Source organism: Rutidosis leptorrhynchoides, chromosome 8, assembly GCF_046630445.1.
Source record: "Rutidosis leptorrhynchoides isolate AG116_Rl617_1_P2 chromosome 8, CSIRO_AGI_Rlap_v1, whole genome shotgun sequence".
NCBI lineage: Eukaryota > Viridiplantae > Streptophyta > Magnoliopsida > Asterales > Asteraceae > Rutidosis > Rutidosis leptorrhynchoides.
In genome coordinates, this window is record NC_092340.1 from 166711533 (window position 1) to 166739529 (window position 27997).

General features: G+C 34.0%; 1 protein-coding gene across 1 annotated transcript; it reads left to right on the forward strand.

Moving 5' to 3' along the window:
• Window positions 1-24426: 24426 nt before the first annotated feature.
• On the forward strand, window positions 24427-27993 carry LOC139861831 (cytochrome P450 CYP72A219-like). The gene is made up of 5 exons (XM_071850354.1): window positions 24427-24791; window positions 26283-26500; window positions 26586-26833; window positions 26922-27306; window positions 27397-27993. The coding sequence occupies exons 1-5, from the start codon at window positions 24506-24508 to the stop codon at window positions 27823-27825; spliced, it is 1566 nt and encodes a 521-aa protein (XP_071706455.1). The 5' UTR covers window positions 24427-24505; the 3' UTR covers window positions 27826-27993.
• Window positions 27994-27997: the final 4 nt, after the last annotated feature.

Consider the following 27997-nt stretch of genomic DNA (forward strand, 5'->3'; position numbering starts at 1 on the left):
CTGCATTCAGGACCCGTTATGGTCATTATGAGTTCCTCGTGATGCCATTCGGTTTGACAAATGCACCTGCCGTGTTCATGGATCTCATGAATCGTGTCTGCAAGCCTTACTTGGATAAGTTTGTTATCGTCTTCATAGATGATATCCTCATCTACTCTAAGAGCGAAGAAGAACATGAGCAACACCTTCGGCTTGTGCTTGAACTCTTAAGACAAGAGCAACTTTACGCCAAATTCTCCAAGTGCGAATTTTGGTTGAAGGAAGTACAGTTTTTGGGTCATGTTGTGAGCGACCAGGGTATCAAAGTTGATCCCGCCAAGATTGAAGCCATCAGCAAGTGGGAGACCCCCACTACTCCAACGCATATTCGCCAATTTCTAGGTCTCGCCGGTTATTATCGAAGGTTTATCGAAGGATTTTCTCTGATTGCGCGTCCTTTGACCGCACTGACTCACAAGGGCAAGAAGTTCATTTGGGAACCCACACACGAATCAGCATTCCAAACTTTGAAGAAGAAGTTAACCTCCGCACCTATCCTATCACTTCCTGAAGGCAGTGACGACTTTGTTGTTTATTGCGATGCATCGAAGAGTGGTTTTGGTTGTGTACTGATGCAACGATCAAAGGTTATTGCCTATGCCTCCCGCCAACTGAAGATTCACGAGCGGAACTACACTACACATGATCTTGAACTTGGAGCCGTTGTCTTTGCACTCAAATTGTGGAGACATTATTTGTATGGAACTAAGAGCACTATCTTCACCGATCACAAGAGTCTCCAGCACATCTTCGATCAGAAGCAATTGAATATGAGACAGCGTCGATGGATCGAGACGCTCAACGACTACGATTGTGAACTCCGTTATCACCCTGGCAAGGCCAATGTTGTAGCTGACGCTTTAAGCCGAAAGGAGAGGACGGCACCTCTCCGTGTTAGGGCTCTGAACATCACCATCCACTCGAACCTCAACAACCAGATCAGAGTAGCCCAAGTTGAGGCTCTCAAGGAGGAGAACATATCTCACGAGCATTTGAACATACTTGTCTCTCGATTCGAGGTTAGAGAGTCTGGACTCCGATGTTATGCCGGAAGAATTTGGGTACCTTACTATGGAGATCTACGAAGCCTGATACTTGATGAAGCACACAAATCGAGATATTCGATTCACCCCGGTGCAGGTAAGATGTACCACGACCTTAAGGAACAGTATTGGTGGCCAAATCTTAAGAAGGACGTTGCGACTTATGTTGGTAAGTGTTTGACTTGCTCAAAGGTTAAAGCCGAACATCAGAGACCTTCTGGGTTACTTCAACAGCCGGAAATCCCACAATGGAAGTGGGAAAGGATCACAATGGATTTCATTACTAAGCTGCCGAAGACGGTGGGCGGATGCGATACTATTTGGGTTATTGTTGACCGCCTCACCAAATCTGCACACTTCCTAGCGATGAAGGAAACTGATACAATGGAAAGACTTGCTCAGCTGTACATCAAAGAGGTTGTATCTCGTCATGGTGTACCTTTATCAATCATCTCCGATCGCGATCCCCGTTTTGCTTCCAGATTTTGGCGTTCTTTGCAAGAAGCCATGGGAACTCGTCTTGACATGAGTACTGCTTATCATCCTCAGACTGACGGGCAAAGTGAACGAACGATTCAGACCTTGGAGGACATGCTGCGTGCATGTGTCATTGATTTTGGAAAGGCCTGGGAAAGGCATTTGCCACTCGCCGAATTCTCGTACAATAACAGTTATCACTCAAGCATTAATGCTGCACCTTTTGAAGCATTGTATGGTCGTAAGTGCCGATCTCCTATTTGTTGGGCCGAAGTAGGCGAAAAGCAAATCACCGGACCCGAGGTAGTCCACGAAACGACGGAGAAGATTGCTCAGATTCAAGCTAGACTTAAGACTGCCCGTGATCGCCAAAAGAGCTATGCCGATCTTAAAAGGAAAGACTTTGAATTTAATGTTGGTGATCGTGTAATGTTGAAGGTTGCACCTTGGAAAGGTGTGATCCGTTTTGGAAAACGTGGAAAGTTGAACCCACGATACATTGGTCCTTTCGAGATCTTGGAACGTGTTGGACCAGTTGCTTACCGTTTGGATCTACCAGCACAATTGAGCTCAGTTCATCCTACCTTCCATGTGTCAAACTTGAAGAAGTGTCTTGCTGCACCCGAACTCATCATACCTTTGGAAGAACTTACTATTGATGACAAACTCCACTTTGTGGAGGAACCTGTTGAGATTATGGATCGTGAGATCAAAACTTTGAAACGCAACAAGATTCCGATTGTACGAGTACGATGGAATGCCAAACGAGGACCTGAGTTTACTTGGGAACGAGAGGATCAAATGATGCGGAAATATCCTCACCTTTTCCCGACTCCTCCATCTACTTCAGCTTAAAATTTCGGGACGAAATTTTCTTTAACAGGTGGGTAATGTAACGACCCTGGTTTTACCAACGTTATTTATTAATAATTATTATTATTAATACGTGTGATTAAACGAATGTATGTTATTACATTTACATATTGCTTTGATTGCCCGTACTTGAACTTTAAATGCCCGAAACGTCTTTGTGATACCCGGAACTTGCACGAATAATATTTTAAGATATTATTTACATCCATGATTAATTTTATTAATCATTTTAATTAACTAAGGCTTTTAGTTAGTTACTTGGGCTTAACTTGGACTTTTATTGGATTACTTGCAACTTGGGCTTTAATTAGTTTAATGGACTCATGAATTAGACTCACAAGCCCACCCTACATCTTAAATGGGTTTATTAGCCCATGTCTTTCATAATGTAAGTAATACTTACAACATTAACTAGCTAGTTGTATATTTAGAATCTTGTTGCCTTATAATCCCCATGAACACCACCCTTTTATCCACCTTTTATGAGCTTTTCATGCAAGAACCCAACAAACTAATTCCCCCTCCCTTGATGCAGCTGAAAACCGTAGCCTTTAGGGGTGTTTAGGAGCTTTTTGATTTCATTTTTCCTTATCAATTCTTCACTTGTTTTCTCTCATTTCAAAACACACACAAGCTACTTGAACTTTCACTCTCATTTTCTCTCTTTTCTCTCATTATTGTAAGTAACTTAAAGACCTTTTTTTCTCTTCTTCTTTCTTCTAAAACCGAATTCAAGAACACTCACAATCATCATCATCTTTTGTTGTTTGTTACTTAATCTTGTTGTAGTTTAATTACTTGTAGATTACTAGTTATTATTTACTTACTTACTTGTCTTTCTCTACCAAGTTACAAGATCAAACTTTCTAGTTTTGATTCTTCATTTATATCTTGTATTTAACAAGAACATCAAGAACATAATCTCTCTAGTTATGTTCTACATATTTTGTTTCAAAGAATTGAAGTTCATAGTTGTATAAACTCTTTACTTGTAGTTCTTGAAGTAACTTTGAAGTTACTTCACTTAAAGATCAACTTGGGTTGAATCTTTAAAAGTAAGAGCAACTATGAATCATCTTCTTGTTTAGTTAACTTTCTACTTTATTTATTTCAAAGATTTAAAGTTTATAATCTTTATAATTGTTACTTGTGTTCTTGTTTGTTGTATGTTACTAGAATACCACCTTCATGGTTGGTTTAGGCTTATCATTCATTTTTATTTATTTCTTATTGTTAGTTGCTTACTACACATTTGAACAAGGACATGAAACCAACAAGAGCTTACACTTTGGTGCAAGTATCATGGATCCAACACTTGGTTGTGACCTTTCTTAGTGTTCATGAACTTGTTCATAAACTTACATGTAACCTTGGTTCATCAAACACTTACAACACTTGCACTTGAGTTATGATGGACAAACCTTGGTCAAAATGATGTTAACACATCAACGAGTTGTACACTTGAAGCTATACGCATCAAGGATGAGAACCGTGATGAACATCAAGCACCGAGACAACCGGAACTCTCCAAAACCCACTGTTCTGTCCAAAACCTACTGACCTGATGCTTCTGGAACAGACCAGTAGACCTGGGCTGTTCTAACCTTGATTTTTAGATAGAACTTTTCGAGTAGATAACTTTTCATATAGGACTCATCTTAATCCGAGTTACGGTTTAGGATTTATGGCCCTCCGATCGTTACCATGTCCTTTAACGTTGTGCAGAAATTTCTGACCTACTCGCACTTAGACCGTCGCCACGGTCAAACCAAGACGAGTTTGCTTCTGTAAATTTTACCACACTTAAGGGACTCATAGACGGAGCCATGACCACTGGTCTCACCTTAATTCAGTAAGGGTAGAGGCCGTGGTGACTGACCGAAGTCAGCCTTTGTTTTAAACGACTTTCATAAACGAGTCTTACTTGTTACCTTTTGTTTAATGATGATTGATGATGACCCTTATGACCTTAATTACGTACTTGTAAACCTTTCGAGACGACTTATTGACTTAGTGCTATTTGACTTAGGTTGAGGACGTTTGGACCGTTACTTGCACACCACTTTCCGACTACTACCTTACCATTACTACTAATCATTGTGAGTTATAGCATTCCCTTTTTACTTTAACTTATTTTGGGAACTGAGAATACATGCGGATTTTATGTTTTACATACTAGGCACGAGTACTTAAACTTTATATATGTGTGGGTTATATAACGGCAGAAACTTTCCCTTTAGCTCGGTAACGTTTAATCATTGGTTTTTGAACCGTGAACGCGAATCTTAGATATGGATCCATAGGGTTTGACATCCCCACTCGGGCTAGTAGCGCTAGCATTTAACGAGTGTTTAATACTTCGAGGTTATACGCACTTGCCAAGTGCACTTTAAGGGGGTACTTTAAACGTTAAGTTAGTTACCGGGTGCCCACGGTTAAGCATATACTTTTACATACTTTTGAAACGCTCGTTGTAGCACTGGAATCTCGTGGCCTACTTACATTACTGTTATACTTAAACTATAGCTCACCAACCTTTGTGTTGACCTTTTTAAGCATGTATTTTCTCAGGTGCTTGAAGTCGCTTCCGCTATCTTACTAGTCGTGCTGTAGAACCCGCTGCCTAGAGTTGTTATCGCATGACTACTTATGTTGCATTCAAACTTTTTACTTATGAACTTATGTTATGTAACGACCATTATGGTCACGTACACTTATTTAATGCTTCTACTTAGCGAAGCATACTTTTGATTTGTAAAACAATTGACGTATGTTATGACGTCACTTTTATTTATGAATGTAAACTCTGTTTTGAAAACGCATATAGTACTTAACCTTGTAATGATCCTGTTGATGATGGTCCGTACATGATGATTTAGTACGGGGCGTCACATGTATACACTGGGTCGTGGATTGATTCAAGATAATATATATCGATTTATTTCTGTACATCTAACTGTGGACAACTAGTTGTAGGTTACTAACGAGGACAGCTGACTTAATACATTCAAATCTTTAAAACATAATAAAAATGGTTGTAATTATATTTTGATCATACTTTGATATATATGGACATATTTGTATAGGTTCGTGAATCGATCCGTGACCAAGTCTTATTTCTGAGGAAGGAAATATCTGTGAAAGTGAGTTATAGTCCCACTTTTAAAATCTAATATTTTTGGGATGAGAATACATGCAGGTTTTATAAATGATTTACAAAATAGACACAAGTACGTGAAACTACATTCTATGGTTGAATTATCAAAATCGAATATGCCCCTTCTTATTAAGTCTGGTAATCTAAGAATTAGGGAACAGACACCCTAATTGACGCGAATCCTAAAGATAGATCTATTGGGCCTAACAAACCCCATCCAAAGTACCGGATGCTTTAGTACTTCGAAATTTATATCATATCCGAAGGGTGTCCAGGAATGATGGGGATATTCTTATATATGCATCATGTTAATGTCGGTTACCAGGTGTTCACCATATGAATGATTTTTATCTCTATGTATGGGATGTGTATTGAAATATGAAATCTTGTGGTCTATTGTTACGATTTGATATATATAGGTTAAACCTATAACTCACCAACATTTTTGTTGACGTTTAAAGCATGTTTATTCTCAGGTGAATACTAAGAGCTTCCGCTGTTGCATACTAAAATAAGGACAAGATTTGGAGTCCATGTTTGTATGATATTGTGTAAAAACTGCATTCAAGAAACATATGTCGATGTAATATATTTCTATTGTAAACCATTATGTAATGGTCATGTGTAAACAGTATATTTTAGATTATCATTATTTGATAAACTACGTAATGCTTTTAAAACCTTTATTGATAAAATAAAGGTTATGGTTGTTTTAAAAATGAATACAGTCTTTGAAAAATGTCTCATATAGAGGTCAAAACCTCGCAATGAAATCAATTAATATGGAACGTTTATAATCAATATGAACGGGACATTTCATTTGGTTCTTCTTCTCGTGACTACAGCAACAAATGTAACAAAAGGGTTTTTTAGATTTATTTTTGCTTTCTGTGTATTTGTTATTTTTTTTTCCCATCCGTAACCCAAGACCAATAAGATGGTATATATATAAAGTATTAAATTTTAACCGATTCGGTCAATCGGCAAGAACGCGTAAAGAAAATTTGGTTTCCAAATCTAATTGGTTATTGACGTAGCTAACAAGTAAATCAATTTAACAGTTAATTATTTAGTTTAATTTAACCATTTAAATATTCTTTTAACAATAATTAATCAATTCAAAATTAATTAATTATCCAATTAATTCACAACGGAGTATTTTAACTTATATCGTCACTTGAGTAATAAATATATACAACATATATATTTAATTCGATGTCTAGGTGTATATATGTGTGACCCCAAAGGGTCAAATGAATTTAGCCATATAGTTATATGTTGTACGTTGCACATTAATCCTACATACTCCCACTTGTGCATTGTACAACACCAAGTAACTATACAAACAATGGATACCGTCTAGCAACAGGCCATTGTCCCCAAATTCACGTGAGGGTAGTTCCTCAGAACTGATTATAGTAAGTGTTAAATGTCATTCATCCCTTTGTTTCAGATACTTTAGTTAAACTTGAGATATGGATCGTTAGTCATTCTCATTTGTTTAACAATTTTATTTCTCGATCTTTGAACTGAATTAGATCACCAAACTAATTAAGTAACATCTTAATTACATCTGGGTGCGGCCACACAAATATCTTATTCATTCATCGAGGAGCTCAAAAGTATCTAACTCCAAACATTTTAAAGGAACAAATCCTATTTTGCATACACGTGTCTCTCACGAGCTTTTCACTATACCCAATAATGGCCTTTATTACAGCCTTATTCAGGACAGCGTTTAACCATATCAAAGTAGAATGTTCCACACATTCGAAACCGGTGTGTATCTCAAGTCTAAGGACATAAAGACATAATCACTAAAATATTCACTACTGACAACGATCCATGTAGTGATATCTCGGTTGGGTCATTCCAATATTCATCATCAATGAATACATATGAATTTTGGTCTCAACAAGTTAATCATTCATCATCAATGAATATAACCAAAATTTCACATTAATCTTAATTCATGTTATTCCCATAACATGATCGATTATGGAGATTTTGAATAATCAACAATTATTCATGGATTAAACATGCTAGTATAGAACACAGTGATATAAATGAAAACGATCATACCAACAGTATATAACGAAGTCCAATATTATTAGCATGATCATCATGCTTGTTGTGCATTAAGGGCTTCGTGAACATGTCAGCCACATTATCATTTGTATGAACCTTAAGAATACTAATATCATTCATTTTTTAATGACTTCAATGAATGTAGTCAAACTTTCAAAGAATGTGTCGGATACCTTTATGTAAATGTGATTCTTTCGATTGTATAATGATAGTGTTCCAAATGAACATATATTTAGTAGCAATATCGTTCCAATATGTAAAGTTTTTAAATGTAATTTCCTTATTTTTAGTTGTAATAGTTAAATAAATAAGTGCGAAGACGAAAGACGCAAATCGCTCGAAAATGAAGATTTAAAGACAAAAACGAAGATTTGAAAGACCAAAACGTCCAAAAAGCTCAAATGTACAAGATACAATTCAAAAGGTTCAATTTATTGATGAAGAACGTCTAAAAATGACAAGAGTACAAGTTACAAAACGCAAAGTACAAGATATAAAATTGTACGAAAGGACGTTCGAAAATCCGGAACCGGGGCATGAACCAACTTTCAGCGCTCGACGCAACGGTGTAAAAATTACAAGTCAACTATGCACAAGAATAAAATATAATATTTAAATAATTCATAATAAGAATAATATTAATTAATAAAAAGTTGTTAATTGAGCATAGTTCAGGGGTCGTAAATGAAAATTCAATTTCTAATTTAGCCTATAAAAAGCTATGTAACGATCGATTGAAGATCACCCATTTTTTTGATCCTAAATCTATCTTTCTATTTCTATATCTTTCCCCTTAATATCAAATATCAATATCTATATTCTATATCTCTATCATAATGTTAACTTAATAAGATATAACAATAATCTTAATTTTAATTTTAAATTATGATAATAATAAGATTTATGATAGAGATCGTTTGAGTGTGTAAGTCGAAATTCTGTCCGTGTAACGCTACGCTATTTTTAATCATTGTAAGTTATGTTCAACCTTTTTACATTAATGTCTCGTAGCTAAGTTATTATTATGCTTATTTAAAACGAACTAATCATGATGTTGGGCTAATTACTAAAATTGGGTAATTGGGCTTTGTACCATAATTAAGGTTTGGGCAAAAGACCGACACTTGTGGAAATTGAACTATTGACTATTAATAGATGGGGGTATTGTCTAATTGAGTGACAACTCATTGGAGTCTGTCGAACCTATCTTCAAATTAATTAACCTAATAATTAATAATGATTATGGTTGTCCTATTTAGTGATGTTCATATGGAATCTGTTATAATCATTTAATTAATCAATTGGGTTGGGTAATTGATTATTCATTCTGATCAAGTGGATGAATTAATATTCATAAACTAATTAAAACAGGGGTGGATTACATACAGTGATAACTGGTGTAATTGTTGACAGAAGTGATAACTGCGTCACAGTTTAAATCCTTAATCAGTTGGAATATTTGACTTCGGGTATAAGGGTAATTTGACGAGGATACTCGCACTTTATATTTATGACCGATGGACTATTATGGACAAAAACCAGATAGATGTATCAAATAAACCAGGACAAAGGACAATTAACCCATGGTAATAAATTAAAATCAACACGTCAAACATCATGATTACGGAAGTTTAAATAAGCATAATTCTTTTATTATATTTCTCATCGTATCTTTATTTACTGTCATTTTATTACTCGCAATTTTATTTTCTGTCATTTTATTTATCGCAATTTATTTTACGCACTTTAATTTTTGTCATTTATTTTTACGCTTAAAATCGACAAACCGGTCATTAAACGGTAAAACCCCCATTTTATAATAATACTACTACTTATTTATATATATATTTTTACAAATAAACTTAATAATATAGCGTTAACTTCACCAGCTCCCTGTGGAACGAACCGGACTTACTAAAAACTACACTACTCTACGATTAGGTACACTGCCTATAGTGTTGTAGCAAGGTTTAGGTATATCCCATCCGTAAATTAATAAAACTTGTGTCATATTTTGTAGTATTTTGTATTAAAAATAATACTATTTCGTACCCTCACGCTACACCATCAAGTTTTTGGCGCCGCTGCCGGGGAGCGCTAAAACGCTATATTTTTAATTATAATAATATTGAAATAAAATATAATAATATAATAATATTGAAATAGAATATAATAATATAATAATATTGAAATAGAATATAATAATATAATAATATTTAAGAATCAAAAATATACGTAAATTTTAAAAAAAGTCGTATTTATTAAATACTTCAGGGGTATATAATGTAACTTATAATTAATAATTGCTATCATGTCGCTTTCATGTGAATAGTAAATTAATTAATTTATTTTCATTTACTATTCATGAATAGTAAATGAATTAAAAAAAAATCGTTTTTTAAAAAAAAAAAAAAAATCGTTTTTTTTAAAAAAAAAAAAAAAAAAAAATTTGTGTAAAAAAAATCGTTTTTTTTAAAAGAAAAAAAAATTCGTTTTAAAAAAAAAATTTGTAAAAAAAAAAAAAAAAATCGTTTTTTTTTAAAAAATTTTAAAAAAAAAAAAAAAAAAAAACGTAAAAAAAAAAAAAAAAAAAAAACGTAAAAAAAAAAAAAACGTAAAAAAAAAATATATATATTTTTAAAATTTTGTCTCTAAAAAAAAAAAAAAAAAAATGTTTTTTTTAGTTTTATTACCTTTAGATTTTTAGACTATAGTCGCAACTTTTAGTATTAAGTTTAGTTTTGCCATAGTTATTTTTACTTCTAGAATTTTTAGGCTTTGCCGTAAAATCCCTTAAGTGCTTATTCCTTAGACTAAGTTTTAGGTGCTTTAGAATTTTACGACGCCGTATTTCGCACTACTTTCTTATTTTTATTTTTCGACGCCTATTTTTCGACCTTTTATTTTTCGACCTTTTATTTTTCGATCTTTTTCGACGAACTCTTTTTCTTTCTTATTTCTCGCTATTCTAGTTTTAGGACATAGATTTTTATTCTACTTCTTATCTAAATTTCTTAAAATTACGAAAATTTATTTTAAGTGGTTAAATTAATAGACATCAAAATTTTCTGGTTCGTAGTAATAGTTGGATTTGTACGTGGACCGGGTTATTGGAGCCAAACAGTACTCAATTATATTGAGACCAAACGAATCCTGCCCCTCTGCTGCATCTTTTGGCTATTCGAAACGTGGGCAAAATCAGAAAAGTCTATTAATTGGATAACTTATATAATTTTTCTTTCCTTTTAAAAACTAATAGGATATTCAGTGAATGCACCGAGTAAAACGTTCACCACCTTTCATACGTTCACCACCTGTAACTCGATCAAGACATTTAGCAAATATTGTCGCCGTTGATTTTTCTTTAGAATCGTCATCTAGTCGAACAAGAACTCCAACTCAAATTTCCGATAATCCATCTTTTGAACCCGACTTCACAATTAAGAACCCGGAGCATATTCAAGGACAATTCCAAGATCCTGAACCACAAACCGTTAAATCAGAGTCCTCTAGTGATTCGTATTCAACGAATTCAATTATGGAAGTAACGGAACCTCTAAGTATGGAAGATCGAATGAGAGCCACACGCACGGGCCAAGGTCACGCCATTATTAAACCAGAAGTTAATGCTCCAGATTATGAAATTAAAGGACAAATCCTACACATGGTAACTAACCAATGCCAATTCAGTGGTGCACCGAATGAAGATCCTAACGAACACCTTCGTACGTTTAAAAGAATTTGTACACTATTCAAAATCCGAGAAGTGGAAGATGAGCAGATCTATCTCATGTTGTTTCCCTGGACTTTAAAGGGAGAAGCCAAAGATTGGTTAGAATCGTTACCTGAAGGGGCGATTGACACATGGGATGTTTTAGTTGAAAAATTTCTTAAACAATTCTTTCCGGCATCTAAAGCCGTGAGACTTCAAGGAGAAATTGTTACGTTCGCGCAAAAGCCAAATGAAACATTATATGAGGCGTGGACAAGATTCGGAATGATGTTGAGAGGATGTCCTCAACACGGATTAGATACTTTTCAAATAGTACAAATCTTCTATAAAGGCGTAGACATCGTCACACGAAAAGACATCGACATAACAGCTGGTGGTTCCATTATGAAGAAAACCGCAACTGAAGCTTACAAAATTATTGATAACACAGCCCCCCACTCGCATGAGTGGCACCAAGAAAAAGATATTTTTCGTTCATCTAAATTGGCTAGAGCCGATTCTAGCCATGACTTTGATTCCGTTTCCGCAAAAATAGATGCTTTCGAAAGACGAATGGAAAAGATGAATAAAGATATTCATGCAATACGAATCAGTTGTGAGCTATGCGGTGGACCACACTTATTGAAAGATTGTCACATTGAACCAACATTGGAACAACGAGAGAATGTTTCCTATATGAACCAAAGGCCTGGAAATAATTATCAAAATAATTATCAACCGCCAAAGCTAAACTTCAATCGAAATCAAAACATTCTTTACAATCCAAAAGGACCCGAAAATAACTGGTATAACCAACAAGGTCCGAATAACCAACCAACTCAAAACAACACTTTCAATCAACAAAGACCTGGCTTATATAAACCACAACAACAAACCGAAGAGAAAAAGTCAAATATGGAAGACGTGGTATTCAAGCTAGTTGAATCTCAAACACAATTTATTGAAACTCAAACCCAAACGAACGAGAGATTTGATCAGTCATTAAGAACTCAACAAGCTTCCATTTTGAATCTAGAAAAACACGTAGGTACTCTTGCTAGCATGATGAGTGAGAGGGAACAAGGAAAGCTACCGAGTAATACTGAAGTAAATCCTCGGAATGAGAATGTTAATATGGTTTCAACGAATTCTGAAAAACCAGCACCAGAAGATGGGAAGGTTTTAGATGAGAGTAACAATGAAGAAGTTACACCACCACCACCCGAGTATGTAAAGCCAGTGGTGGCACCATACAAACCACCCATCCCGTTTCCAAGAAAAGGAGTTGAGTATGAGCAAGTGATAGGTAATAAAGATTGTGATACCTCTGGAAAGAAGAAGAAGAAAAAGAATAAGAAAGTGCAAGAAACAAAAGCCGTAAATATAAACCCGGTGAAGACAGTTCCACCAAAACCTCCACCTAGGGTAGGTGATCCGGGTGAATTTATTGTTCCTTGTCTACTTAGTGATTGTGTCATGTATGATGCACTAGCAGATTTAGGTGCAAGTGTAAGTGTTATGCCTCTTTCCTTATATAAGAGATTAGGTGTAGGTAAGTTAAGTCCAACGGACATGAGTGTTCGACTCTTTGATCAAACCATTAAGCACCCAGTTGGAATTGCTGACAACCTACCCGTTCAAGTAGGCAATTTAACCTTTCTAGTCGAATTTATTGTCATTGACATAGAAGAGGACCCAAACGTTCCTCTAATTTTAGGTCGACCATTCTTTGCGTCCACCGGGGCGTTATTTGATGTAGGAAATGGAAGAATGACACTTAAAAGTGGTAACAAATCAATCACCTTTATGATTCGAAAGTCTAAATCTCCACCAACTAAAACCGTTGAACCAGTAAAAACGATTGGTAATAACCATGTTGTTTTACCAACTCCAACGGTAGTGCTTAGCAATAATAAAACGCCTAAGTGTGGGGAAAATGAAGTAACACCTAATGATGACATGATAACAAAGAACCCCGTTGTTGATACGAAATTAAATGATCCCATTATTAATAGTTCAATGAAGAAACTTATTAAACGGATTCGCGATGCTAGAACCAAGGGGAACTTTAAGTTATGTAACCGGTTAGTATCCAATCTATCACCTAAAGAAAAGGAGAAACTAGTTGAAATTATGGATATTACACAGGAATCCGACCAATGGCTTAAAGAAAAAGTCACGGATATGCAAGTTGATTATGGACCAAGAGAAATTGACGATAAAGTTAATCACAATTTTGACACCACGGCTACCTAAGTGTGGGGAGATTCAAATGTTCTAAAAAGAAAATGCTATCTAGAGTTAGTTGTTCTGTTCTCGTGTAGTTCCGAGAATGGAATCCGATTGGTCTTTTCCGCTAGCAGACACTAAAGAACTAGTTTTCTCCCCCCATTCTGATTTTTTTTTTTTTTTAGGTTTTATATGAAATTAATATGCTTTTAAGTTTTGTGTGATATTTAAAAACAAAATTTACTTTAATTCATTAAGTTGAAAAAATGATTTCTAGAATTCGTCGTGAGTTGAAGACTAGGTCATTAAGCCGAAATTGCTTTACCCGAGGGTGGGACGGCAAATTTTGTTATCATTATTTTTAATTTTATTGATCTAAAGTATGCCAAAAAGATATTAGACTTTATAAATTTTTGAACGTAGGGTAATATACTCAACTTCAAAAATATGTATATATATGTTTGTATTTTATATTATGTACAAAACAGGGTAGAACAACGCACTTTCAAAGACTAACATTAAGTTCAGCAATAGCTACTGATTTTGACGACAAGAAGCAAAATATCAAATGTGATGTAAAATAATATGCTTACAAACTGGGTATTTTTAATCACTTTTCTACACTAATCACCCTCATGAATTTATAATTATAGTCTGATTTCATGCAAATGAGGGCATTGCATGATCTCAAGTGTGGGGAAGGGTTATAAATTCTCTCGGGTTTGCACTTAGTTTATTTGCCAAATTTTGTGAAAATTTGAAAAATTTTCAACTAAATGAATTTAAAATCATGTTTATACATATTTATGAACAGTGAAAACTAGGTGATAATACCGAAATTATCGTTACCTCGAAAAGGACATAAATTGAGAAACACCCTAAAACGCTTGAATTCATTTAAAATGAAATAAAAGAAAATAAAAAGGCAAAGAAAGAAACTAAGTGTGGGAAGAATGTACCAAGTTATTCAATTTAAAACATATATCACATATTTTTGTACAAACAATTGAAAATACTTTTGTTTTGAACGATAATCAACTGTTTTATCCGATGAAAGAAAAGAAGAGATGGATCTACACGATGAATCAATTCCATCATTTGAAGGAAGTAAAGTCTTCCGAAAAAGACACGCGCTTCTTGATTTAGGTCATGAAGTTGTCGTCCAGACCAGCTGTAGGTTGACGAAAAACCTAGAAAAGTCATCACTAAAATCAGCAGGAAATCCACGGACCTCAGCATCAAACAGGGTCGCCAAGTGGTCAGACTTATCCTAACCATGAGAGGGTCTGTCTTGTAAAATGGGGAGGGCACCGTGCAAATTAGCTTGATAAGACTAATGAATCAGATCCCCAGAAAAGGATAATCTCCTTAAAGATTAAAAATCAGCTTTTAAGACTGATAATACTCAATCCTAGAGATTGACCTTAAAGATTGAGAATTCAAACTCATGGAATTCAATGATATCTAAACTCGAGCTTGAACGAGAAAATATTTTGATCAAAAATACAAACCGATTTGTTTTCTGAAAAACCATTTTCAATGCGTTCATTACCATTGAACGTAAAATCCTAAGAAATTCACCTGGAATTCATTAGGTCACCTGAACTAAATCGGGTGTCAACCGTAAGAACGGTGGTTGCATAGCATGGTCGGAGACAGGACCTTGTGCCAGACCGAAAAATCATAGGATGATCTTTACTATCGCTCCTACCAAGGATAGTTCTAGCATCCGACACGTTAAAAGACCATAATCATCTGCATGTCACGGGACATTGCCTTAACAGTTTCTTGTTCATCGCTTTCCTTTACAACCGGACGGTAGTTTGCCGAAAGGTAATATACGGAACAAGTAAACTGGATGTGTGCTTTCCGATACCGGGATAGCAGTGGATTACACGAACCTAAATGTTTTTAGCCAAAATATTGATCCACAAATATATTTTGCAACACCAATGGTGGATCAAATCAGAAAACTTATCTAGGGTAAAAGCTAGATTGAATTTTCAAAAGATCAAATGTTTTCATAAAGATCCTATTTCCTAAAGGATCTAAATTTTTATAGTCATGTGGGACTGTAAACCGCCTTTCAAATGTGCACTTTGCTTTGGAAACCGAAAGTAAATCGGCTATTTGATTGCAAGTGTCGTTGACCTAAACCCAAGGCAACTGTGGATGACACACCCACCTTTAACCATCATTACTGTCATTGTTTATACCGCTATATCAAAATCACTGATGTACAAAATGTGATGAATAAAAAAGTGATTCATGTATGTTTTTATTTCAAGTTCTGTATTGCTTGAGGACAAGCAACGCTCAAGTGTGGGGATATTTGATAGTGTTCCAAATGAACATATATTTAGTAGCAATATCGTTCCAATATGTAAAGTTTTTAAATGTAATTTCCTTATTTTTAGTTGTAATAGTTAAATAAATAAGTGCGAAGACGAAAGACGCAAATCGCTCGAAAATGAAGATTTAAAGACAAAAACGAAGATTTGAAAGACCAAAACGTCCAAAAAGCTCAAATGTACAAGATACAATTCAAAAGGTTCAATTTATTGATGAAGAACGTCTAAAAATGACAAGAGTACAAGTTACAAAACGCAAAGTACAAGATATAAAATTGTACGAAAGGACGTTCGAAAATCCGGAACCGGGGCATGAACCAACTTTCAGCGCTCGACGCAACGGTGTAAAAATTACAAGTCAACTATGCACAAGAATAAAATATAATATTTAAATAATTCATAATAAGAATAATATTAATTAATAAAAAGTTGTTAATTGAGCATAGTTCAGGGGTCGTAAATGAAAATTCAATTTCTAATTTAGCCTATAAAAAGCTATGTAACGATCGATTGAAGATCACCCATTTTTTTGATCCTAAATCTATCTTTCTATTTCTATATCTTTCCCCTTAATATCAAATATCAATATCTATATTCTATATCTCTATCATAATGTTAACTTAATAAGATATAACAATAATCTTAATTTTAATTTTAAATTATGATAATAATAAGATTTATGATAGAGATCGTTTGAGTGTGTAAGTCGAAATTCTGTCCGTGTAACGCTACGCTATTTTTAATCATTGTAAGTTATGTTCAACCTTTTTACATTAATGTCTCGTAGCTAAGTTATTATTATGCTTATTTAAAACGAAGTAATCATGATGTTGGGCTAATTACTAAAATTGGGTAATTGGGCTTTGTACCATAATTAAGGTTTGGGCAAAAGACCGACACTTGTGGAAATTGAACTATTGACTATTAATAGATGGGGGGTATTGTCTAATTGAGTGACAACTCATTGGAGTCTGTCGAACCTATCTTCAAATTAATTAACCTAATAATTAATAATGATTATGGTTGTCCTATTTAGTGATGTTCATATGGAATCTGTTATAATCATTTAATTAATCAATTGGGTTGGGTAATTGATTATTCATTCTGATCAAGTGGATGAATTAATATTCATAAACTAATTAAAACAGGGGTGGATTACATACAGTGATAACTGGTGTAATTGTTGACAGAAGTGATAACTGCGTCACAGTTTAAATCCTTAATCAGTTGGAATATTTGACTTCGGGTATAAGGGTAATTTGACGAGGATACTCGCACTTTATATTTATGACCGATGGACTATTATGGACAAAAACCAGATAGATGTATCAAATAAACCAGGACAAAGGACAATTAACCCATGGTAATAAATTAAAATCAACACGTCAAACATCATGATTACGGAAGTTTAAATAAGCATAATTCTTTTATTATATTTCTCATCGTATCTTTATTTACTGTCATTTTATTACTCGCAATTTTATTTTCTGTCATTTTATTTATCGCAATTTATTTTACGCACTTTAATTTTTGTCATTTATTTTTACGCTTAAAATCGACAAACCGGTCATTAAACGGTAAAACCCCCATTTTATAATAATACTACTACTTATTTATATATATATTTTTACAAATAAACTTAATAATATAGCGTTAACTTCACCAGCTCCCTGTGGAACGAACCGGACTTACTAAAAACTACACTACTCTACGATTAGGTACACTGCCTATAGTGTTGTAGCAAGGTTTAGGTATATCCCATCCGTAAATTAATAAAACTTGTGTCATATTTTGTAGTATTTTGTATTAAAAATAATACTATTTCGTACCCTCACGCTACACCATCATATAATAACACTCGAACTAGCATAGTACATTATTACAGGAGATGTATTATTGGATACTACTATGAGTTCACCAACAAAACTTCCTAATCTGAACAGCTTCCCGAGCAGCTTCTCAGGTAGCAATGAATTTTGCTTCTGTTGTAGATTGTTAAACCGTGATCGGCTTTGAACTCTTCCAATCAACTGTCTTGCCCATCATGAGAAAGATACAACCTGACTTGGATCGAGAATCATCTCGATCAGTTTGAAAACTAGCATTTGTATAATAGTTAATACTCGACTCTTTTTCCAAACTACCGTAACCCAAGAACATATCTTTAGTTCTCCACAAATACATAAGAATGTTCTTAACAACCATCCAATGTTCTTCACCTGGATTCTGTTGATAATGACTCGTCAAACTTAAAGCTAACGAGACATCAGGTCTAGTACATAACATAGCATACATTATGGATCCTATAGCCGAAGCATATAGGATACCTTTCATTTGTCTTATCTCATCAGGTGTGATAGAACTTTGAGACTTGCTCAAGATTACACCCTTTTGCACGGGCAATGCTCCGCGTTTAGAGTTATGCATGCTAAATCTACGCAAGATTTTGTCAATGTATGTACTTTGAATCAAACCAATAAGCCTTTTAGATCTATTTCTATATATCCAGATTCCAAGAATATAAGTAGCTTCTCCAAGATCCTTCATGAAAAAATATTTACCAAGCCAAGACTTGACATCTTGCAAAGTTAGAATGCCATTTCCAATAAGTAGTATGTCATCAAAATACAAGATCAAGAAGACTACTTTGCTCCAACTAGCTCTAATGTAAACACAGAGCTCATCTCCGCTTTGAGAAAAACCAAACTCTTTAATTTTCTCACCAAACTTGAGATTTCAGCTCCTGGATGCTTGCTTTAATCCATAAATGGATTTTAGAAGCTTGCATACTTTATTAGGATGCTTAGGATTTACAAACCCTTCCTGTTGAACCATATATACGTCCTCACTTAGGTCGCCATTTAAGAAAGCAGTTTTGACATCCATTTGCCATATTTCATAATCATGAAAAGCAGCTATGGCAATGAGTATCCTAATTGATTTAATGATCGTGACTGGTGAAAAAAATTTCCTCATAATCAATTTCTTGAGTCTGAGTATAACCTTTTACCACAAATCGAGCCTTAAAAGTGTTTACATTAGCGTCCATGTCAGCCTTCTTCTTGAAGACACATTTACACCCCACTGTCTTGCAATTGGGTGGAAGATCAATCAAGTCCTATACTTGATTATCTTTCATAGACTACATCTCTGCCTTCATAGAATCTCGCCATTTGTCATATTCTGGATCTGATATGGCCTCACCGTAGCTAGAGGGTTCATCATAATCCCATAGATGAGGTTCATCTGAATTAATCAGAAGATTTAGCCTCTCAAGTTGATGAGGAGTTCTACTAGATCTAAAAAACACAGGTGCAACACGTTCTGGCTCACCAACAATGTGTTCAGCTTTAATGTAATGTTGGCTACTACCTTCAGAAGGTGTGTTACTTTGTGATTCTTGAATTTCTTCAAGATCTACTTTACTCCCACTAACTTCTTGTAAGAGAAGATCTCTTTCAAAGAATTCAACCAACCGAGCAGTAAACACTTTGTTTTCAGCTTGGTAGTAAAAGTAGTAACCCATTATTTCCTTTGGGTATCCCACAAAGTGACATTTGATACCTCTAGGTTCTAATTTGTTTGAAGTGTCACGTTTCACATACGCTTCACAACCCTAGACTTTCAAATAAGACAACTTGGGACTTTTCCCATGCCATAGCTCATATGGTGTCTTTTCTACCTTCTTGGTTGGAACCATAATGAGTATGTCTGCAGCAGACTCTAGTGCATATCCTAAAAAGACTGTGGTAGAGTAGTCAGACTCATCATGGATCGAACCATATCAAGTAGTGTTCGATTCCTCCGCCCAGACACACCATTGTGTGATGGTGTGTAAGATGGAGTGGATTGTGAGACAATCCCACAATTCATGTGGTCCAACAACTCTTGACTCATATACTCACTTCCTCCATCAGAGCGAAGTGCTTTAATGGTCTTTCCAGGTTGATTATCTACTTCATTTTGGAAGACTTTTGAACGTTTCAAAAACTTCATGTTTATGTTTCAGCAAGTAAATATAACCATATGTTCTATAACCATCAGTTAATGTAATGAAGTAAGATTCACTATTCTAGACATTATTCTAAAAGGGCCACCCACATACATCAGTATGTATTAGTCCTAAAAGATCTTTAGCTCTTTCACCTAAATCAGAGAAAGGAGCCTTTGTCATCTTTTCATATAAATATGACTCACATACATCAAATGACTCATAGCCAGTTGATTCCAAAAGTCCATCAGATTGGAGTTTTGAAATGCGTTGCTTCTTTATATGACCAAGACGACAATGTCATTGATAGGTCTTATTCAAGTCTTGCTTGAATCGTTTGGCGGTACAAGTATACACAGAATTCTCATTTGAAATCACACCACGCATATCAATTTCAAAAATACCATCACGTGGACTGGTATTAAAATAAAAAAATATTATCCTTAGAAATTGAAACATAAAAGTGCGTAAATGAAAGTTCAAAACCAACATCTTTCAAATTATGTAGCTCGTAATACTATGAGCGTAATGCCATTGTTTCAACAAAACAATGAGGTTACTAGAACGAGTAAGCTTATAGGAATCAATATCTTCAGCAGAAGCTCAATCCCCATTGCCAACTCACAAATCCAGTGTGTCTTTTTTTAGTTTAATACTTCTTCTCATTCCCTTTATATTGTTATAGATGTGAAGGCCACAACCGGTAACAAAGGTCCAGGAATCACTAGAAGAAAATATATAACTGTATATGAATATACTTGATTGCTAGTCTCACCAACTTCGCCATTTTTCAGCTTAGATTGGTAGATAGGATAATTCCTTCTCCAATGGCCAACTTTTCTACAATGAAAACATTCAGTGTCTTTAATAGGGTTTCCTTCTTAGAAGGTGGAATATATTTCCTAGCAAATGATTTGATGTTTTCCTTCCACAAAGTATTGGCTTATTCTTTTTCACCATACCACCCTTCTTCCTCTACTCATCGAACAACATCCGATAAGTACTTTGCTGAATAGCAACAATTTTCTCAGCAAGTGGATTGAGTAAGGCTTCTTTAATTTTGTTCAACTTCCCTTCATATTTGAGAACAATTCTCTATTTGCGGTGCTAGTCTAGGAAGTTAAAACAATTGAGTTTATCCTTCTCCAACAAAGAAGGAAGTGTGTTTTGGTTTACGTTTTGATTGTTTGACATCTACAACATATATAAGATTCAATTTAGTATTTTCGATATTGAGCTTTAATAAATTAACTACCCAAGTTTTTATACATTTTTAAAAACAATTATTTTACGAAAGCCTAAGATCCACATAGAGGTTCCATAGCCACATCTGTTGATCAGCTCGCATTTATGGAGTCTATTGGTAGGTAGCGGGTACCAATCGCATTACAAATGCAACTCTTAGATCTTTATAGGACCTAGAGATATGTGTAGTCCAACAAATCACTATTATCTACTAGCATGTTTGTCCCATCCTTGCCTCGAACTCAGGTCTCACCGTGAATACGATTAAGTCGTCCAATTTGGAAACAGTGGAAATTCACGCTAGTCTCACTAGATCGAAAAATCCACCTCGTGGCTATAATTCAGCCTAGTCTCACTAGATCAGAAAAATAACGAGGAGTGTTTGCAAGCTCATTGGATGGCATGACTTAAATTTGACGGGTATTTTGAAAATGTTTGTGTTAACGAATAATGCATTCACACAATATTCGTTACACTATTTGTTAAAAATCATTTTAACCGATTATATATGTCGATCGTGTATTATGTGTAGAGTTTGTTATTTAATTTCTAGTATAAAAAATAACAAATGCACAAAGGTGTATCATTTTAAAACAGTTTTAAAAGATGTCGCCCATATATATTATTTGAGTTTCAAAAAAATTTAACTTTAAACTCGTTAGAGTTTAACTTTTTAAAATCATCAATTTTAATCTTTGAAACTCGTTACCGATTTTATTTGATGTTTTCATCAAAAACATTTAGCATATATTATAATCAACAATTAAATATAAATGCGTAAAATAAAACACAACCATGCATACATACACATACATAGCCTAGCCCAAAAATCCTATGCTTGATCCCATGAGCCGATATGGGATCAAGAGGTCAAACTAAGGACAATACATAGCTTCCACTTGATTCAAGAACCAAGTGAAAACTTGTCGACCGCCATCGTTGCTAACTTAATCCATTCGCCGTCTTCTAAGCCAAAATCTTTGTGTTGTATCTTTATCTTCAATCTTCATCTTGTTACATTTATTTAAAATTAAAAAATACAACTAACCTAATACTTTTACAAATTAAAATAAACTTAAATACAATACTATGAAATTAAAAATAAATAAAATACAACTTTGGCTTCTATGGCCTCCGAATAAATCCAAAAACAACATGGCATAAAATTTCTGTAACTAACAATCACAGCAATCATATATTGGTCGGGGCATTATGAGCTATGTATGCAATCACAATGTAATAACAACATTATTAAACCTATATATGGCTTGTTCATGGTTATAATGCATGTGTATAACCATGGAACAAATTAAATATTAATAACCAACAATTATCCAAGCCATAACTATTAAATTCAAAATTTAAAGAGTGAATTTCTTCAGATCTTATTTGTGCGTCATGAGGTAATCAACAAAGTTGACTTTCAAAACCATAAAGGTTTTGACTTTTACCAATACATCACAAAGCTAGATCTAAGAAAATCACACGACAATTAAGACGATGTAAAAGCGGCTCTGATACCACTGATGGAAAATCGTGTGTACTTTTAACAATCATATTAACGCAGCGGATAGTTAAAAAAAATCTTTTATTTTTTTATGAACAAAAAAAACAAGATTAAATAACCACTTATTTAATAAAACATTCACACGATTAAACCGTCCCATTGAGATCCAGTTACACTACTAATAATTGTCTAGATATATATAAATTCACAAAGTGGGTAAAACGATATACCTTTTTGAATTGATGTCCACTGAAGGTTGAAAACGAACCGCCTTTGTTGAAGAGAAACCTACGATCAAAAGTATGATCGTCTCTTTGGATAGTCCACTACACTTTCAAGCGACATCAATGGATGATAGTCCATACTCAAGTAATTTATTATAATAATCAAATTAATATAATAAATAAATAATACTCCGAATAAGAATACTACGTATTAAACTTTTTGACAATAACCAAAAGAATGATATGTTGGTTTTTGAAGTTACTCGATAACAACGAAAACAATATGTAATTTTTCTTTGCTTTTGGTTCTTCTTCTCGTGACTACAGCAACAAATGTAACAAAAGGGTTTTTTAGATTTATTTTGCTTTCTGTGTATTTGTTATTTTTTTTTACCCGTTCGTAACCCAAGACCAATAAGATGGTATATATATAAAGTATTAAATTTTAACCGATTCGGTCAATCGGCAAGAACGCGTAAAGAAAATTTGGTTTCCAAATCTAATTGGTTATTGACGTAGCTAACAAGTAAATCAATTTAACAATTAATTATTTAGTTTAATTTAACCATTTAAATATTCTTTTAACAATAATTAATCAATTCAAAATTAATTAATTATCCAATTAATTCACAACGGAGTATTTTAACTTATATCGTCACTTGAGTAATCTATCTATAGTTTCTATTATATTCCTAAAATGATGATGTCATTATTATCCTAATTCATTTGTTAAGAAAAAATCAAAAAGAAAAAGAAAAAAATCTAAGCATGGTGGGTGATATCATTAATCCAAATAATTTTAAATTAAAATTAAATCTTATTAATTGATTATTGTTATTAAATCTTATTAACAATTATTTTAATTATTAAAATTAAATAATTTTAAATAATTTTAAATAATTATTTTGAATTGAGTACGAGAAGGTATAAAAGTTATGCAGAAGGAAACCAAATCTACATTTATATTTAATTTACACTTTTAAAATAAAATGACAACCAATATTATCTCTTATAATTGGATGGGATTTTATAATATGCATTTTAGGAGTTTGATGAAATGTTCAGCTGACGAGTTTCTTAGTCGAACTATGTGGCTCCACGGGTCATTAAACTAAATAACTTTAGCATTTACGTTCACTTAATACATAAAACATATCATTAAACTGTTTCGTTTAAACAAACCCGTGGTTTCACGGGTCATTTCACTAGTATATATATACAACATATATATTTAATTCGATGTCTAGGTGTATATATGTGTGACCCCAAAGGCTCGAATGAATTTAGTCATATAGTTATATGTTATACGTTGCATATTAATCCTACAAAAATGTCCAAATAATTATTTTGGTGGTGTATGACAAAAATAAAATGGTGTACGAATCACCTTTCACTTACTTTAGGTATAGACTTTTTAGAATAAAAGTAAGGATAAAAGATAAATTTGATTATTTATATTTAGGAGTAGAAACTTATTTTGGGAATTTTTTATTTCAATTATCCCCCATATATACCTCACTCATCCTTGTTCATATCCCGGTAATTGTTTAGAGAACCAAATACGTAACTATGTATGAAGAAGTAAGAAACACACTTGTGGTCTCATGTGTAGTAGCAATTCTACTGTGTGTATGGAAACTAATAGACATGGTGTGGGTGACACCCTTGAAGCTGGAAAAATACTTGAGGAATCAAGGATTCAAAGGAAACCAATATAGATTTTTGTTTGGGGATACGAAAGAATCATTGGCAATGTTTCGAGCATCAAAGTCTAATCATATTGATCTCGATCATGATGATGATGCAGTTCTTTCACACGTCGTGGGTTTCAGCTATAAATCTATGAAGTACCATGGTTAGTACTTTTTTTTCTTTCTTTTTGTTTGTGAAAACCGATTAGTAGTCACTACTGGGTCAAACGCGACCCACCCAATTATTTTTTTTTATACGAATCATTACAATCCTACCGTTCATACGGGCCTTGCGTGAGGTAAAACCCTGAGGGGTTGAATCCAAGACGTTTGCAGCCTCCGAGGCCCTAAAATGACCGGGTAGCAACAAGAGTCTAACCCCTTCCACTACGCCAATTCCTTCATTTTGTTAAAAAGTTACAAGTAGAGTTAGCAAAACAGCGGAGCTGATTGCGTAGGGCAAACGGGCTAAAAATGAGTTCGGGTCAAAAAGGAACCTTTTAGAAAGAAAATATACAAAAAAAAAAGAAAATAGTTGGCGAAAATCATATAATGTAAACCACCCTTAAGAAAATATACCAACTTTTTCTGTCTTGTTTATCCCTTTCATTTTGATGTTCTGCATCATTTTATCATGATCGAGTTTATACTTTGTATTTTTTTTTTATTTTTTTTTTCATATTTTATATGTTTGTCTATCTCAGTAGATGCTTCGTAGTTTTATATGCTATTCATATCTATGATTTCAACCTATGCTATTCATATCTATGGTTTCAACCATCACCAGTGATTGAGGTACTATGTTTACAATAAGTGTAGATACAACCCTTACTAGCAAAGAGTCATCATAGGATGACTTAGTTAACTTGTGTGTACATTCGAATACCAAAGCCCTTCCTAGTAATCAATAGAATAATCTCATCCATGTGCCCTTTTATTTGTATAATTTTACTAAATGGGATGTGAGATGTAGACAATCATTTCTCTATCCGAGAATAAAGACTAGTCATTTCTTCACCTAGAGTGAAAACATTCTCAAAAATAGAGAAAGTCATCCATAAGTAGCTTCCGATTGGACCTCCGGCCAATAAGTATAAAATTTTTTTTAAAAAAACAAATAAATTTAAAAATAAATTTGAGAGGTCATGAAAATGAAAATGGTAAAAAATTATTTCCATAAGTTTTAAATCCTGCCTGAAATTTAATTTATGTTCTAAGAGTCAGTCAAGTCGTCAATAAATCGACGTTTCTGGTCGACTCAATAACTAGAACAGTTATTTGTATGATTTTAATACCTTTTTTTTAATTTAAATTCACTCAGATTGATTTAATTTTATAAATTAAAAAATTACCATTAGAATCTTCTTACTAAATAGTCCACTATAGTAAAGTATGAAGATATACGAAGATATGAGACTTGTCTTGTCCTTTACTTCCTTTAATGCAAGGCCCTTGGTATAGAAAATGCACCAAATGTATGCTATAGTTAAGGGGGGTTAGGACCTAAACCCCTTAGCTTATGCTTTAATGGCTCTAATACTGGAATTATTACTCTTTTTTAAATGCTAAATTAAATCAGTTAATCAACAACAAAGGTTGAAAAGTTTAAGTAGCTTGCAAATACATAGAATGATCTTTTACACTTTTAATTGAAGGTAAAAAATATATCACATGGATGGGATGGCAACCAAGAGTAACAGTTATGGACCCAGAACTCATCAAAGAAATTTTGACAAAAATGAATGACTTTCAAAAGCCAAAATCTAATCCTCTCGGTAGGTTATTAGCGACCGGAGTAGTGAGCTATGAAGGGGATCAATGGGCCAAACATAGAAAAATAATCAACCCTTCTTTCCATGTCGAAAAATTAAAGGTACCATTATTAATAACTTTGAATTTTTCTAAACTAGTACAAATATGTACATGAGTGTCTCCTAATGCTCCATATCGGTAACTAGAATATGGTACCGGCTTTTCGTTTAAGTTGTGGTGAAATGCTTGAAAAGTGGGAGAAGTTGGTCTCACCAAAGGGGTCGTCCTGCGAGTTGGATGTATGGCCTCACCTTCAAACTTTAACTAGTGACGTCATATCAAGAACTGCATTTGGAAGTAGTTATCAAGAAGGAATTAGGATATTCGAACTCATAAGAGAACAGAGTGTACTTGCAATGGAAGCATTTCAGTCTCTTTACTTCCCCGGATCTAGGTAAGTTTTATAATTAACACATGCTTTCTCTTAAAAAGAACAAAAAACAAGATGAACAAAAGACTAACATTATTTGACATAAATATAGGTTTCTCCCAACAAAGAGAAACAAGAGGATGAAGGCAATAGATAAAGAAATAAAGTTTTCAATAAGAAGCATTGTCGACAATAGGCTTAAGGCAATGAAGACTGGAGAAGGCAATTTCGAAGATTTGTTGGGAATAATCCTTGAATCTAATATAAAAGAGGTCGAGCAACATCAAAACAAGAGTCACGGAATGAGTATTAATGAAGTCATCGAAGAGTGCAAGCTTTTCTACTTTGCTGGACAAGAGACTACTTCGAGTTTGCTTCTATGGACAATGATTCTATTAAGTAAACATCAAGAATGGCAGTCACGTGCTAGGGAAGAAGTTTTAAATGTCGTTGGAGATAAAAACATGGATATAGATGGATTAAATCGTCTCAAAATTGTAAGTAATCTTTGTTAGGCAATATTCAAAAAATTTTGCATCAAAAGTGCAAGTCAACCTAAATCGTTCTTTTTATTTCTTTCACCTCAGGTGAATATGATCTTCTATGAGGTATTAAGGTTGTATCCTCCTGTTGTTGGGCTAGCGCGCAAAGTTTACAAAGATGTCACATTGGGAGAACATTCGTTACCATCTGGAGTTCAAATTGGAATACCAATCATGCTAATGCATTACGATGAAAAAAACTGGGGTAGTGATGCCAAGAAATTTAATCCTGATAGGTTTTCTGAAGGAATCTCGAAAGCGACCAAGAACCAAGTCATATATTTTCCCTTTGGTTGGGGCCCTCGAATATGCCTAGGACAAAATTTTGCAATGCTAGAAGCTAAAATGGCACTCGCAATGATCTTACAAAAGTTCCGTTTTGAGTTATCTCCGTCTTATGTCCATGCTCCTCATATTGTTCTCATCCTTCAACCCCAACATGGTGCACAATTAATTTTGCATAAACTGCAGTAGTATTCTTATATAGGTTGCCTATGTATAACTAAACTTGCTCTATATATAAAAGTAATATGGAATGTTTGTTGGTATTCATGTATGTCAACATATCTCTCTTTCTCTATATCTCTGTATAATTATATATGAAAATGAAAATATCCTATATCTTATCCTATTTAATTTTAAGATG